Below are 17,978 nucleotides of genomic sequence, written 5' to 3'. Positions count from 1 at the left end.
TGTTCACATTAGGCTCACAGTCAGCGTCGCACAGGCATTGAAATGCGTAGTGGATCCGATCCATTCCACGCGGGATAGGATTTCCTGCTTTTTTTTGAGAAAAATGAGCGCTGTACTTGTCATATAAACTCAAAAACCAAGCCGCATCAATACAGACTTGCCCATCAATATTTTGGCTCCTCTACACAATTGCCCAGCGCTGAACCAGCGAGATGGCCATGCGATGGTTATGGCTCCTCTACACGATGGCCCAGTGCTGGACCAGCGAGATGGCCATGCGATGGTTGAGAGCACGCACGATGGAATAGGCCACGTGTAGATGCGTAACGCATGGTGCGTTATTACGCTGGCCCACTATTTTGATGTGCGGACGAAAAACCGACACTGGCCATTCCGTCGCCATCCCGCCATGCCATAAGTCATCCGACACCACTACCCTCTCTACACTCTGGCCCATTTTAGTGGGTTAATATGATGGCCCATCGTGTAGAGGAGCCATTTGACATCACGACGACTTAGTGCCACCCTCACAAATCGTGCATGTTACATACATCCTGCACGTTAAGACATCGTATTGTAAATCTGTATTAAGTAGCAACCGCAAACTATAAGCCCAATGTAAACGTGCCAGTCATACCAATGTTTCGAAGGCTTAGGAAACTTGTGGTTAAGGTTTTCCATGATGATCTTCTCATTGTCGAGGAGCAGGCCGGCCTCAACGAAGTTGTCGAGCGTGGGAAACCGTTTCTTGACGCGAGGTGAGATCATGCTAAGCACCATGGTGAGGCAGAGGCACACGTAACGCACGATCGTGCGGCGCATCAGCCGCCCGCGCTCGTCCTGAGGACAATCCATTGGCTTGTAAATGGGTTTATTAGGACTCTTATTTACTCCTCCTCATCGGCCACGAAACGCCACGCTCCGAGCGTGCGTTCTCGACGCTTACGCCGACCGCTAGATTTTAGGCTAATGAAAGCTGATTTATTTAAATGATTACTGATATAAATGTCACTTATTTATTGCAAACGACACTTATTATCTGACAATAGGTAGGTATTGCGGTATTATTCCGGATCGATACGACCTTCAAACCTTCAAGAAAAGAGCGTACTCCCATCTTAAAGGCCGACATCGCACTTACAACCCCTCAGGTGTTGCAGGTGTCCATGGGCGGCGGTAATCGCTTACCATCGGGTGATCCGTCTGCTCGTTTGCCTCCTGTATCATAAAATTAAATTACTTTCAAGAAAAACCAGACGAGCGGGAAGTGATTCTCGATACGAAACACCAGATATCAGATTTCATAGATTAGTAAGTTACACCCTAGTAATTTTGATACTTGATATGAATATGCAACATAAAGTAAGTTTTTACCTATTTCCGAAAATACGCCTGATTTTGATTTCTTCAGCGACTAATTAGGAGTTTGTAGAATTAAATTTGTACTTACGAATTAGGATTATATCACAAAGGGGTACAATACAAATCTCACACACCAGTCTGGCATACAAAATCGGTTTCCCAAATTTGGCTTGAAAACATTACAGATAAATAAGAGTCAAATTCGCATATCTAAGACATAATTTGTTAAAGGGGCTTCACACGAATGTAGGTGGTCGCCACAAACTACAAGCAAAAAAATTTTCAAATATCATTGTTGTTTTATCGTCTTTATAGGTACATGGCGTTGCACTTTTAGTAGCCAAAATCTGGCCAGTCGACGTCAACGTATCTTTGACACTAGTGCACCTTATTCGTTTTTAAAAAGGCAAAAAATGTACGAGTAAATACATATAACTTTGACGTCGACTGTACAATGTTTAAACCAAATGCTGGTCGGCGTCAGCGTCAAGCATTCCATGCTCATTGCAGTAATTGCATGTGCATTCAGTGGCTCTCGAGTTAAGTTAATTAAGCGTGTACGGAATCATGAAATACCTACACCGCTCTACAACTCCATACATAATTTCAGTGCGGGTAGTCTACGTTGAAATCTATGATATACCTTAGTAAAAGAACACCTTCAATGGCTTCAATCTTCTCAAAGTCTAGAACCAGAACGAGAACACCCAAGGGCCAAAAGCCTTTGTTTTATTACAGCTCAAGTATGAACCCGAGTGGCTATTGCACGTGCAGACAATTTAATATCTTTAAAATGAAAAATGTTAAGCTTCCCCAATATGTTGACATCTTATTGCAAAGCGTGGATAAACGTAAAATAACAACAACAGAGCAAACCAAAGTGCATAACCGTTTCGACGATGATATACATTATATTATCAATCTACCACAGCGGTCATCAACGAACTAAAATTGCTAGAGACAGAGTTATATAGCGGCAATAGTTCTAGTTCAGAACCGTAAGACCATCCCGCCTACGCATTGTACTTAGTTTTGTACAAACATGATTTACATTATTTACATGATATACATGATATACTGCCACCTTGAAAACTGACATGATAAGATAATAAATTGCTAATTTTACGATGTCATATTAAAGTTTCTTGTGATAACTATTGAGAATTAACAAAGGTAAAGTATCTAGAAAAAATATTTTTCTATAAAGCATATTTTCGTGAGAAATGAGAGTGAGAAAGGAACATTAAAATAGAACTTCAAAAACAGACGTTTAACTGATTTTAACTGCAACTAACTCTACCTATATATAATTACAAAATATGTACTTTAAATCAACCACGGTATCTTCATAAAAAATCTCTTCCTCTTTAAAAGACTAAAATGTACATCACATACTCCTAAAATCATCCTCGACGCAGTAGAGTAAAAATAATGACAGAGGATGTAGGAGGACTATTGTTTTTTTTTTTTTAATTTGAAGTAAACAAAGTAGGTGTCCCAGCGTAAACATCGGGACTTCAATTAGAATTGTCTGACGCTATGACGGATGTGATAAGGTCATGTTATCTAACAGAATGACTCACAGCACACAATTTTTTATCAAATGAATTATTAATCATACTTGGAAAAATAATGAACTACGAGTAAATTTGATAAGTATTAGCGTTTCTAAAGTTATCTTATAACTAATATTCACACTATAATATCATAGCGATTGTAGTACGTAGAAATTATCATGATAGCCTATCTGTTTAATGATAAATGAAATTATATAATGGTTTTATTTATGAATAGATAGAGTAAAAGAATAATCGCCAAACCTTTAATACCGTGCCGACGTAATGATAACATTACAATTCACACTAATTGCCTCTAAATACGGCAGTGAGAGTACCTACGTAATGTGATACATATGTAAAATATCTTATCTTGGGTAACGTCTAAAGACGACGTCATTTGTTAATAAATCTAATGAGCGCAAAATATGTGTGGTGCTCCTGAACGTCTTGTTTGCAAACCGCCACTCAGACCTATGCCAATATACAGAATAAAGTGCATATATTTATTTATTTGTAATTTACAGAGTGTATTTCTTATTACAACCGCAAATTGAAAACTTATTGAGTGGCATTGTACTGCGTACAAAATCCGCAGTTGTGACAGTTGTGACGTCGTGTCAGTAGTCAGTACTTCCTATATACTTACTTTACTCTTTGGTCAGTACCTAAGTGCGACGACGTTTCGAATAAAGGCAAAGTTATGATACTCGTATGATACATTGCTTGCTAAATTATGTTACCGATAGGGAAAAATAAAAGTCGTAAATTGTTTAGTAATAAATATGAAAGTTAATTCAGACATTTGGGCTAATGTGACTAGTAACTTACCTAACCTTAATCTTTAGAATATGAGTTCTAATCAAAAACAGGTAATGAAAAATGCTGTATATCGCATTGTATAATAATCAAAATAGAAACATTCGGGGACGATATCGAGATAAATCATTGTGAAACTCGAGTGAAGCTCGACTCATATTCATAGATGGTAAAAATTATTCTAGGTAAGTATATATTTCGTTATGGACTTTATAAATCGAGTATGCTATAATCTCTGTTCGTTAGGTTTCATCAAAAATTTCGATTCATCATGTGTTTATAGAAAGCACGTGTTTCATTCATATTTCATAACACTATGTCAATCGTATATCAGGCACTCGGCCAACCAGGCAAGTTATTTACATATTTGTAAAAATAGCTGTCGAAACTGACCACTTAGATACCTATTATAGAACACGAGAATACCGTAAAAATGCAAGTAGCTTTGATAATTGGCTTATAAAAGGAAACACAAATGTATGAATAGTTTTCGTGTTGTTGAATGCATAACTTCTACACAATTGTTTGAAGAGTTGTTTTAGTTAACCGCAAACCCGTTAGTAATAATTTCATATCGAAGCCTGCCAGTGAATAAGGGATTCAAGAATTTAACGGATATTCCAGCGATCGGATATCTTCTTTGCATGAGTGTTAAGGGTAAGGTATAGTAATAATAGTGGCCTTATTGAGCTTACTATAGGACTTAGTCAATTTGTGTAATAATGTCCTATATTAGACAAAAAAAAATATTAAGGGCAATAATTACTTATACGAAATAATCTACCTATAGTTCGTTAAAAACACTTAAAAAATAAGAATAGCTCGTTTAAAGGTATAAATAGGATAAACTTTTTTAAAACAGCGTTTATAATAAAAAGACACATCAAAATTGTTTACCTTTTATCTAATGCTAACAAAACGAACTAAAGAAGTTATTTTATTCAAAGAATTCCCCTTACAAAAAAAATCATATAGTCCGTCTAAAGTCTAACTCTGTAGTCTGTACCAACATATTCAAAACAAAGTATGCAAGGGTCACTATGAAGGTCATATTTTCATAGACATTTGTCGATTATGATGACGTTTCCACGATTTGTCTTATGGAAAATGCCACGATGAGTTAGCTTGGTCCGAATGCAGACCAGTGTTGAGTTCTCACCTGTCCATGGACGGTGGCGGAGACGAACACGGCGATGGAATCAGGCCACGGTATGGAAGTGTACTGGTTCCACCAGCGGTTCATGACCACCGTGACGTAGAAACCCAACACGAACGACAACGGTATCACATTGCCGTGGTAGCTGCAGTAGTTCACCACGCCTTCGAATAACCTACAATATAAGTATAAATACAGTAAAGCCCACGGAGAACACGGAGCGATAATATATCTGAATAATCTGTCAAGGACTCCTTATGGCAAGCAACAAAGTGGGACGTTTTGCTTTTGCCGGCCGTGGTCACATATATAAGATACCGACAGATATCTTTTAGTATAGCTAAGCAGCAAACACGCCAACGATACTAAAATATATATTGCTGTCTGTCTAGCACCTACATTCTGAGAGGCCAAAATATTTCGTAATATACCGAGTTATATATCGCAAGGTATCTTAAGATGCCTATATGATATCGCGAGATACCAAAATATATTTATAGCTTCGTGTGTGAAACTGTGGTCTCTGTCAAATGGTACGTAAAATATATAGTAAGATACCTTGCTATAAGGTATCTTTTTGTATAGGTATATTATCGCTCCGTCTGTGATGAACTTAATTATAGGTACGAGTAAAAAAGTTGGTTGAAGCCTCTCTAGCATGTAGTTGTGCACAGTTTACAAAAACGCGTTAAATATATTACTTAGCATCGACAACTACTTCTCTTTAATCTTCATGAAAAATAAATATATGAATGTTTGAATTCACTGAAAACAAGGGTTAGCAAAACTAGATAGTTTTAATAGAGATTAGAGATAATAGTTTTACCAAGACACATATATCCATTTTGGGGGCAGATCGACCTAGCCCCAAACTAAGCAAAGCTTGGATTCACAATTAATAAATAGAGTTGCGTAAAAGTAAAAAAATAATAAAAAATGCAATATAACCTGACCCCAACGTATTTTTTTTACCAAAACTTATTCCAAATCCTAAGTAAGTAATTGTTACCAAGACTAAGTATTTACCTGAAAGCGTCAAAAGCCACAAAAGACCAGCAAGCACTACTGGAAGGAATTAACATTGGTAATAACACCTTCGCTAGCATCAATGAATTCGTATACCGTGGGACCTTAGTAACCGATAACAACGATCTGTCAAATGATGAAAACAAATGCTAAATGATAAAACTTCTATTGTACAAAACCCTACTAAACGCCCATAATCACCGACGCTTCTAAATGTTGGGTGCTGAGCAAAAAAGATGAAATCCCCTTGTTGCAATATGAGCATAAAATACTAAGACGCAATTTCAGAGCTGTGAAAGAGGATGAGAGATGCCGAACGCGTTAGGGCTCCTCTACACGGTGGCCCAGCGTAGGCCAGTCTAAGGGACAAGCTATGCGGTGGAATGAGATAGCAATATCACTTACTCCGTCTAAGGCATAATAGCGTCTCTAGGACTGGCCTGCGCTGGGCCAGCGAGATGGCCATGCGATGGTTGAAACACCACTACATGATGGCGACATTCAATTGCGACCTATTCGTTTTCTAAGATGAACGTGGAAGAATTAGCCGCTGCAGCAATTTGTTTATACGCCACGTACCAACATTTTCTTAATGTGCACGCTGCACAATAATAAGTAATTAAAAATAAATGAAGTAGAAGATTATGGTGAATGTTATCTATCCATCGCAATAGATAAATAAATAAATATTATTGAACAGTATTACACAAATTGACTAAGTCCCACGGAAAGCTCAATAAGGCTTGTGTTGTGGGTACTTAGACAACGATATACATAGTATATATTATGTATGAATACTTAAATACATAGAAGACATCCATGCCTCCGGAACAAATATCCATGCTCATCACAAGAATAAATGCCCTTACCAGGATTTGAACCCGGGACCATCGGCTTCATAGGCAGGGTCACTAGGCCAGACAACAGGTCGTGAACTAAGTCAATTTAAATATTTTAAATTTGTGTAAAAACTCTTCAAAGCTTTAAAACCCTACTGAAAAATCATTACTTGTCTCTTCCTTAATGTGCCGCTGTGTATATACTGTGTATATATGTATGATATATATTTAGATACGTAGATATCAAATATTTATTAATTTTATTATTGGTATGTATTATTATATTTATTTATTTAAATTGTAAATGTACTGTATGTACTGATGTCTGCGTAATGTATATGTAATTTTCCTATTACTCTAATTAATTCGTGCACTATCTGTTACGAAACTTTTTTTTTAAATATCCTACTACCCTAAGGTTGTCGAAAGAGATCGCTTACGCGATAAGACCGCCTGTTGCTACCTTATTTTAATCGTTGTGGTCTTTATGTTTGGGGTTCCATATTACGCTTTCTCCCCGATATATTTCGAAAAACTTTATTGTTTCGTGATGCGGCCACGTACTCGTCATTTTTAATCAATAAAATACACAGCACGAACGTCCACACTCGACAGCGTTCGAGCATGCACTGTGGAATGGGCCACGTGTAGATGCGTACAGCCATCGCTGGACCACTACCTTTGATTTGCGGACGAAAAACCGACACCCCGGCCATCCCATCGCCATCCCGCCGCGCCAATAAGCCATCCGACACCACTACCCTCTCTACACGCTGGCCCACCTTAGTAGGCCACTATGATGGCCCATTGTGTAGAGGAGCCATTATAACCACGAGCCATTTATACTAAATGTACAATGAGCATAACGTCATTAAGACCATATAGATCGGACGCCTGCGATGGGCAGGGCTCGTGTTACGAATGGACGAGGTCAGAGTACCCAAAAGCCTACTAGAAGGCCGACCGGAGAGCAGCAGAGGTAATGGCAGGCCTAAGCTCAGATGGTTGGACGGCGTATACTAGGATATGAAGAAAGAAAATCTCGAATAGAGACTGAAGATATTTGCTTGACCAGGTTAAAACCCGCCCGCGGCGGTAATGCCTCATATGATGAAGTAATTGTTGAATTAAGTACTAAATGGCCATGATACAAGTTACACTGAAATGATATAATATATAAATATATTATATATATAATTTAAGGTTCGTATTTTCGCCAACCCTTATTTTCAATGAACATTGCAACATTGATAACGGGGTTTCTTCAAAAAAATTCTTAGCTAAGTAAATAATGAATCTGCAAACCTTACGTCATATTCTAAATATGGAATGTCTATCAATACACATTACTCACACAAACAAAAGGGGTTTTAGCTAAGTTTTTTTGCCTATATAGGTCTACAGTTTTAACTGAAGCGGTTGGTAAGATGTTATTATCGTTAGCTACGCTCTGATTTAAGAAGAATTATGCTTGACGTATTGGGAGAGGGAGATGGTTCCAGAAACGAATTGCCTGGAATGGAAGGGAATACTTCGTGAGTTTAAGACTGCATTATGTTAAGTAAGTAAACATGTAATATATAATCTAGTTTAGTCCCAAAAATTAGCTACCTCCTGCTAGAAAATCACCTTACAATACAACTTCTGTACCAAACGTCTGAGACAAGCTGTTTGTTTTAGAATTATATAGTTTTACTTATTTCCTCGTAAAACAGCTTTTAGTATCAATAAGAAGATATAACTCTTCACAGCTTAGCAAACTCTTAGATTACTACATAATTATAAAAGGCAGCAATTATATAATTCTACAACAAAAACATGATGATCATCCACGGCAAATTCAAATCTTTACTTGTAGAATCCGTTGTGTGATATGTTGATACAGTTAATAAATTATGGTAGTGCATTCTTAAACGGAACTAAATAAATATCTAATTATATACTAATCACTAAGCTATTTATTCAAGAATCTAACTAGTAATAAACAAATACCAAAGTATGTACTCGTATGTTGCTTTGCTACAGAACAGAAGTATCCATGTTTTATTCATTTTGAAAGCGATACCGCTGACGTTGTCATATCAAATAGTGATTAGTGATCTCGTATTGTTTCGACTGCTATTATTGCCTACTTAATTTGGATATAGAATAATATCGTTATACATAATCGTAGCTCGGACAAATCATCGCAAACAAGTTGTAACTGGGAAATAGAACAAGACGTTTTAAAGTCGTGTTATTTACACACAAAATTTTAAATATATACATTGTCGCAACCCACAATTTTTTAACACAGTTCATAAAAAGCGGGGGGTTATCAAGTCGACCGTATAATTTTTTTCTTTTATTTTTTTTTGTATGTATGTTAGGGCTCCTCTACACGATGGCCTAGCGTAGGCCAGTCTAAGGGACGCAGCTATGCGGTGGAATGAGATAGCAATATCACTTACTCCCTCTAACGCATAAATGCGTCCCTTGGACTGCCTGCGCTGGGCCATCGTGTAGAGGAGCCATTACCCGTTGTCTGCCATAGTGTCCATACTATAGTCTAAGTTGTGTGTTTAATTTGTAGGTATGTCATTATGTTCTTTTCATATTGGTGAGCAATAAAGAATATTTGTATTGTATTGTATTGTTACCTCAGAACTCCGTCATTTCTGAACTGATTTGGATAATTATTTTTTTGTACGAATGTATATATTCCCCAATTAGGCCCGTTATTTTTAAAACCCAGTTCTGATGATGGGATCTATAAGGAATCCAGGGAACTCTCAAGGTTTGATTATGCAGATGTAGTATATGGTCCACGCTTATTAGCACGGACAGATCGCATTATAAAACGCATGTGCGCGTTATTGTTTTAGAATTCCCCAGCGAGCGCAAAATTCAGTCATAAAGTGGCCAAGCACTTTTACATGTCCCACACACACATGCAAAAGTGCATGGCCACTTTATGTATGAATATATACATGCCAATAAAACCTGTAGTCTGGCCAACCATTTCCGGGTTTAAAATAAAGGTCCATTATTCAAATCAAATTCATTTCTATACCCAAGCCTAGACAAACAAAATAGCGCCGGTTTATACGGTTGTTCAGACTATAAGTAGGTATATGATCTGTTCAAGCAAGTCATGCATTAAAATGGCGCGGGCGTAACGTTAGGTGTACATTTTTTATCAGGTATATAGTTTTTTTTTTATACATCAGATGCCTTAAGGATGACTCACGCTACACCGGCCCGTGGCCATTTTATATGACGGCTGGTCAGTGATCACGTGGTGCTTCCCATAGAAAACGAAGCGCCGGAAGCCCTGACCTGGCCCCGGCCCGGTCTAGCGTTAGTCATCCTTTATTCTGCCAACTCCAAACCGTTTTATTGATGAAAGTACAGGTTACCATCGCAAAACAGTGTTTTTACAATGTACAATACAAACACAAGTTCTATTAGGGCCCCGCGGTTTGGTGACGTTCCGTAATTGTTAGCCGACCAACACATGAACACACCGCACCCTTTTCTTAGATGTCTGAGAGCTTAGATTACCAATATTACCATTTGCCAAATAAACCGCAATCAAAAACAAATGTTATCAATGAACAAAGTTAAAACCATTCAGGAAAGCGGTAAGCAGTATTAAACAACACTAAAATATATTGTTACCTTTTGGAATGCTCATCGAGTAGCAAGCGATAAGTCAAATTTAAAATGTAGTAAAAAAGTAGAAAACATAGGAGATCCAGCCACACCAACTTGTAAATGCTTCCTCTCCATCTGAAAAAAAGGTTAAAAATTATCTGAGAAAATGTTATTATTGAATAATGATAAATGACATTAAAATTTCGAACAACTTTGAAAAACAAAGACAAATTTGATTTTACCACGTTCTAGTAATAGTCCAGATGTCGCTACTGATTACTTGGTTACTAAGAATAGACTAACTTTTAGTGGTTTAATTGAGTAATCAAATGCTGCAATGGCAGTCTTAACTTAACATGCGGATCATGAACACATCATAGGGAGCTTATAATAAGTCTGTAGAACTGAAGATAAAGCAGTGTATACCAGTTGTGTATCCCGGTCGATTTAAGTGTAGTGAAAGCAGTGTATGTATCAAAAAGTACTAATAAATGCTCATTCCATAAACCCAACTTAGTATTTTGATGCCTTTCAAGTAGCAGTTGGCATCGGTCACATAAACCACTATAAGTAATTAAAGTTTGTTAACCATTGGCCATTGATTGAACAGCTTTTAGATTTAGAAGAATTGTAAATATATAAGTAATGTTGCACACCGATTATATTTATCTGATTATTCGTCAACAATGCTCCGATAGCGAAAGTAAAAATCTGAAGTTTCTTGGTGTACAAGAGACAAAATATAATATTTTTTAGTTATTTTTCCGGCTGCTGAATAGCCACTAAAGCATTGCGTAGGTTTATCGAACCTAAAACTTGCCGAATGGCGATGTTGACGCCGCGCGCCGTCTGAGATCGTTATGCGAGTGCTCAGAATTCAGAATATTATGACAGTAATAAATCCGTTTTCACAACAGCGTTACAAGATTTGACTATATTACGTGTTGTGGAACTGTCACAGTTCTTATAATAATGATATTAATGAATTCAATGATAAAACCAACAACGGGCGGAGCTGTCATTGATGATGTCTTCAATCATCAAAGTACCTAAAAATTAACCAAATATGGCAAATATGTGACGTCACACCAGAACGGGTTCACAAATGTGACCAAGTATGGGAGGAGCGGGGATGGATCAACAAATCTTAAAATTCGTGTTCATTAATTTATGGATGATCCCTTATTCATAAGATACATAAGTGTATTACATAATGTATAACATATAACGCATCAAGATGCTAATGCTTTAACGAGCCGCGATGAAAGCAAAGTATATAAGATAATATAAAATGCTAATAGGCAAAGTAATTATCGTAACCAATATTATTGCTCTGACGCAATGTTAACAATCCCGGACTATGAGTGTAGCTGTGGCGGATATATCTAGTTGCCATAGAATGGCGATGACCTAATGAGGTATGTAGTTCCTTCCGTACCTACTTCCAAAAACTATTGTTAGTTCTACTCACGTCCTACTTCAAAAATTTGAATCGGTACATATTTCTTGGTTATTTAGAAAATAAACAGCCATTTACAAACAATATGATAAGTATATGTATTGTGTAATATTTCTCGCGCTGAGTTCCAGAAGGACGGATGTGAAAATAGTCAACAAGTAAAAAAACATAATTGATACGTTTGCCAAAATTTCATGAACTATCCCATTACAGACCATTCCTTTTTATATGTATTGAGTAAGGCCTTTCAATCCTTTTGACCGCAAGAATCACTGTTAATCACATGGTAATAAATTATCCAGGCTATTTTATATAGAGTTGGATGTTACATCAGTTCCGCCATGTCAAAGTACTGACCTTGCACCGACACCGACGCGGCGCCGAGCCGCAAGGAAGACAGCTACCGTGTCGCACGCGATCACATACGTAGGTACGAGTCCTTGATTATGAACATCAGCGTGTATTCATAAGTAAACACCACTTCTGTATATGCCCTATGAACCTATATCAACATTTACCACAAACCAACGACACCAAAATTGTATATACCATATTCTAGGAAATAAATTTATGAATTATGAAACATGCGCAATCAGCACAATTATTCTGTGAAGACGATTTACTCGTAGAACGCTCGTAGTACCTCGAAACTAAAAAATAAATCACTCCAAAAGTTTATCTCTCAAGGGAAAATAATCGGACAGACAGACGGACATGACGAATATATAAGGGTTCCGTTTTTTGCCATTTGGCTACGGAACCCTAAAAATCACTTCAAAGTAATAAGTAAATTAAAAATGGAATCTGCAGAAATCAATGGTAATAAAAGGCCTTGTCGTGCCTTGAGGGTCGATATCGAAATGGGAAACTCTTATAGGTATAGCATTACGTCATGCTGTAAAGTAGATAATGCAATAGTAGCCTCGCGGCCCTACAAGGAAATGAGTTATCTACTCGAGGTGAGTGCTATACAAGTATGCACTGCAGCCAATAATAATGATAACAAAGGATAGACTTGTTCATTTATGACGAAAGTAACAAATGTGACGAAAACTGCTAAAAAATTACCGCTGTAGAAAGTCCCTAATTTGCAGATAAATGGTCCATAATACATAATAAAACGATAACTGGGTTGTGCGGTATTTAATTTAATATATGTTTTATGCTCTATGATATAACAGGCAGGTCTATATATGAATTTTGTGTGAGACGAGTCAGCTAACAAGGTAACAACCGATGCGTGAGTCAGGGGTAAATAGAAACGCGCGATGCTAGCAATTAGGTACGCATTCGGCGAACTGTAAAAAAATAAACGAATAGTCCGGGTAAGAGCAGCTGCAGCTACGCTTTGTGTAATTTACACACAACAACGAACCAAGATTACAACAGAAAGAAACATATGTTGTAAATAACATGTAGGGTCCCTATCGTATCGTACCTTTTCATTCATAACTTAACTTCCTTTGCCTTATTTACTTATAGCATAAATGACCTGAAGTCTGAAAATGATTGTCCTAAACGGCAAATCTTAAACGCTAAATAATTAACCAAGTTAAAAAAAGAAATATTTAACATTTAATAGTAACATTGGTATTGGTACGAAACTCCACCTCTCGGCTTACACTAAGTATCTAAGTCGGTAATGTAAATATATGATTCATATGTGGGTTTGAGAACTCACAAGTCCTCTGAAGCATGATTGGGCATTCCTAGTCGGCGGTCAAATGCAGACCGTATTGATATTTGTTGTATCAGACATCAAACAAACATGATCACCCTAGAAACGGTGCAATGAACCTCTGAAGTAGGGTACGGAGAGTGCATCAATTTAAATAATAAATGTCCCATACCTGGTAACTACTATGTGAGCCATGTGATGTGAACTATTCACGTATGCTCGCACGTCAGATAGCTAGCACCGTTGGACAGGAATGGAGGTTTTGAGGAATCGGAAGGCGTGGTAGCTAAGTCGCTACTTCGCTAATACTGAATACTTTGTTACTAAGAATAGACTAACTAGTGCATGGTTACTTTTCCATTTCTATGTGTTCTCGGACGTTTGAGGGAAGGTCTATGAAAAAGTAGTTAGTCTTTTCTCGTGTACATATGACTACATTTATAAGTATATGGTATAACTTTTTGGCCGAGACGATTGATATCAATTGTAATTGTTAGTTTTGAGTACACTCTTTGCTACACGCGACCAAACTATTGCAAATTACCACTACAGTTCTATTTAGTATGAACCCTTACAAGTTTAAGGGGATCAAGTGTGTTTATCATACTGCAATATTGATTAACTTGCATAGGTAGTTGTTCACATGTTACCATGACGTTATCTCAAAATGATGATCAACATGGGCATAACTTGAGAGCTTTCGGATAGTGTATTTAGCCATTATATATTAGCAGATTAGTAACTATACTTGACGCGACCAATCTCAAGTGTTTTGCACTTTTGGTACTATATCACATTTTTTAATTTAGAAATGTAACAATTAAGTAAAAAAATACGGTAAGAACCTATTTCTTCAATTATTTCGTTTATGAGTATTTACTCGTACTACCTCCCTCTCCCGCGCGCCCATGGCGTAGGGAAACGATCATACTGTTGCGCAAGGAAGCACGTTGGAAAGTAAAATATATCAAAAACATAATTTTTAAGAAAAAAGAACCGACTTCAGTGAGGGAGACCGGTGAAATAAAGATTATTATAATATATTAAAACATGACTTAAAAAACTAATTTAATACTACTTAATCGCCAATCGTGAAATATGTGTCGTTGAAGAGTTCTATTCTAATCATCATCAGCAGTCCCACTTCATCAAATGTACCTTTTTTAATGTAAATGCTTGATTTGTTACAGAAAATACAAAAATCACTATATGTATGCCTTTCACATTTGAAGAGTTCCCTCGATTCCTCATAGATCCCATCATCAGAACTGAGTTTTGACAAAAACGGGACCAATCTGTAAATTGAATCTATAATTCAATCAAAAAAATATGTTTTGAAATCGGTCTAGAAATGACGGAGTTATGAAGTAACAAACATTAAAAAAAACATACAACCGAATTGATGAATCCTTTTAAGATTTCAATGATTCAATTGAGGTCGGTTAAAAACTCAGTTGAAAGGTAGGTAAGGTTCATAATATTTATATAAGGATCAATTCATAACTGTCAGAACTTGACTTAAGTTGTGTTTAAGACACGTCTTGGACACGTCTAACTGTCACTTTGGTTTGACGTTGACCATCAGTTCTGTGACGACGGCTGCCCGCTGACCGGCCGTTAATGGTACACATACACAGTCAAGTGAAAACACCCATCTATAAAACATAAAAGATGGAGCTATAGAAGACTATTGTAGGTACAGAAAGGATCATAAAAGTATGTTTGGTATGTAGATGGAAAATACCGCTGTGCCTTGCCTTACTCGATCGTCTCTGATGATATGTTTACATTTTCATGCTCTGACCTTGTCAGTATCATCACTTCATCAGTATGGGATAATCTGATACGTTTACTTGGAAAATGCGTATTTTAATATTACTTTTAGGTATCGTAACTTTAGATTTTAAGTAAAGTAACGTAACAAAAATATTTAAGATAAATTATTTAAGTTAGGCACGTTTAAATATGACTATGTTAGCGCCACCTGCACCATCCCATAACCCGGGGTTAACCGAATTAACCGTTAACCCAGTGTCAAATTGTACTGGTAGCCATGGTAATTCCAGGTTTAACCGGTAAACTCTGGGTTAGTGGGATGGTGCAAGTGAGCCTTAATAAATTAATTGCTTTTCTATTGTACGAGTCCCGGTGACGGCGGTGACATTGGTTGTGACATTTTACAGATCTCATCTTATTTTGGGTTAATTTATTTTCTTACCATAACAGTATGGGTATCAAATGAAAGCTAGTGAAAAAACCATTTCAAAAATATACAGTGTGTCCCTAGCCATTGGACAAAGCCGAAATGTACAGTCAACCAATTTGAATCCTAGGCCACTATAGAACCTTGTCGCTTTAACTAATCTACACATGACACGCATCACTCAATAAGCACTGTCGTAGAAGTCATTATGACATGGTTCTATAGTGGCCTAGGAATCAAATTGGTTGACCGTACATATGCATTATGGTATTTAGAACCAGTGTACAAAGTATCATAACAACCGGTGTAGCGGTTTTGAAGAAATTAACAAATTACCATTTTTTACTTTGGAGCAGCCTGTATCTGTTAGTAGCTCCTAAGGTAATATCCTAAAAGAATAGTATGGAACCTTCTTCGACCTTTTTGATTATCTTTTTTATTTATGACACTAATAAGCTGACTTTTGAAAAATGTCATCATAATCAAATATTTCGAACTAATTGTCAAAAGCACTGCCAAAGATTAACACAGTGTGTTTCTTTTTGTTGTCGATTATTGCAAATAACTTTTGTTCGAATTTTTTTTTTGTCTTTAGTTCTAATTAAAAAAATATTAACGTCAGGGCATTCCTGAGAAGTAACCCTACGTGGGATTTCAGGGTTTGTCCAATGGCTAAGGTCACTCTGTATGTAAGCGGTCGGGTTTTTTCGTTTTATACTATAAAATTCCTCTTGTTCTTCTGTAGGTACCTACAGCCAGCAAAACTTAGCAGTAGCACCTCCGCATAGGTGCCAATGTGTATTGGGTAAGCTAAGCTAATAGTTTTACTGCCTGCTTACTTACACTGCCCTATCCAAAACAAAACAATAGGGCCAGATAGTCAAAAAGGGATCTGTGATAATTATCTATATATATAATTTGTACAGTTGGAACACTGGTTTCGAGGAGACCGAGGAATGTTTGAGTTACACTCACTATTTCTCGTGTACCCTTTAAGTGCCCTATCTCGGGTCATTGCGCCGCGCGTCCAGTTTATTACAGGAGTTGTCAACTTTGTAATGCGAAAATAGTAGGTAGTTACACGACTGCTACATAATGAAAGGCATTAAAATACGAGTGTGGGTAAAAGGATCACACAAGTGTTTTAATGCCTAATTATGTAGTATGTAAATGACTATTGATTAATCAAATCATCCTGAGATATTACTATTCATTAGCAAAATAACACGATTATAGCACGTTGAGTAAGTAATATATCGCAGTATATCTTAATCTCTAAAATTATACATATCGAAGAATCACATTAATTGACTTGACGAATATTCTTGCCGTTGCCCAATAAAATACCTTATTGTGGTTTGTTTACATGTTGTTAAGTAACAGAAATACATTACAGACCAACTACAGACTATAGAGCAGTGAGTATTGTATTCTTTGGAAAGGACAATCTCTTATGGCAGAACTGTTGCCAAAGTGACCAGCTTTCAGCTTATCTTATAGTATAGCTAACACCAGTTTTTTTTTTGGATTTTATGGCCTGGCTAACACCACACACGCTAACTCAGTGTTGCCAGGCGTACAATAATTATCGTATATGTACGATAATTTGGGTACCGGTACGATGTACTTACGTTCCAAAGAGCATTATCGTACGCAAAAGTAAGATAATTTGAGCCCTTAGACAATGCCACCTAAAAAGTCTAGTATATGAAGCAAAATATGACACTTCCTGAGAATAGGCTAAAATTAGCACCTTTTGGGTGTTTGGCTCCCTGGTGTAAGTCAATTTAATGTCGGAATTTCCCGTGCACCATTGGGATCTGTCGATCTGTCACAAGAATACACAAAATATAATATTGATTGTCGCGCAATTTAGTCGAAAATAGTGTTTTCTTTGTATAAATAGAGGAAATTTCAAACATTCCTTATGCGAACTGCGAAGGAGTGGAATGCCCTACCCGAGTCTGTGTTTCCGCATGAGTACAATCTGAATCTCTTCAAGGCTAGAGTAAATAGGTATCTCATAGGTAAGCGTGCTCCACCATAGACCGCATCATCACTTACGTGGTCAAACACCTGCCTATCCTCCATTATAATACAAAAACACTCAAATGTAATAATTCTCTTTCGCTCACCTGGCTACACTACGCCAACTATACCGAAATATATAATATAGATGTTTGTCTAGCACCTAATACATTCTGGGAAGATGAAATATACCATATACCTTTGACGACCGGTCTG

At 37.0% G+C, this 17,978-nt stretch overlaps 1 protein-coding gene across 3 annotated transcripts in view; it reads right to left on the bottom strand.

Moving 5' to 3' along the window:
* Nucleotides 1–17,978, bottom strand: part of LOC133516870 (bestrophin-2) — a 75,462-nt gene that overhangs the window by 50,261 nt on the left and 7,223 nt on the right. For all 3 annotated transcript variants that reach the window (XM_061849881.1, XM_061849883.1, XM_061849882.1), the window contains exons 2-4: nucleotides 10,419–10,529; nucleotides 4,897–5,068; nucleotides 638–840 (exon numbers count right to left, since the gene is read on the bottom strand). In XM_061849881.1, the coding sequence (XP_061705865.1) occupies nucleotides 638–840; nucleotides 4,897–5,068; nucleotides 10,419–10,529 (486 nt within the window). The remainder of the gene's footprint in view (nucleotides 1–637; nucleotides 841–4,896; nucleotides 5,069–10,418; nucleotides 10,530–17,978) is intronic.

The sequence above is a fragment of the Cydia pomonella genome, chromosome 4 (genome assembly GCF_033807575.1).
Source record: "Cydia pomonella isolate Wapato2018A chromosome 4, ilCydPomo1, whole genome shotgun sequence".
NCBI lineage: Eukaryota > Metazoa > Arthropoda > Insecta > Lepidoptera > Tortricidae > Cydia > Cydia pomonella.
Note: the sequence above shows the minus strand (reverse complement) of the source record. Positions and strands in the feature narration are given on the sequence as shown.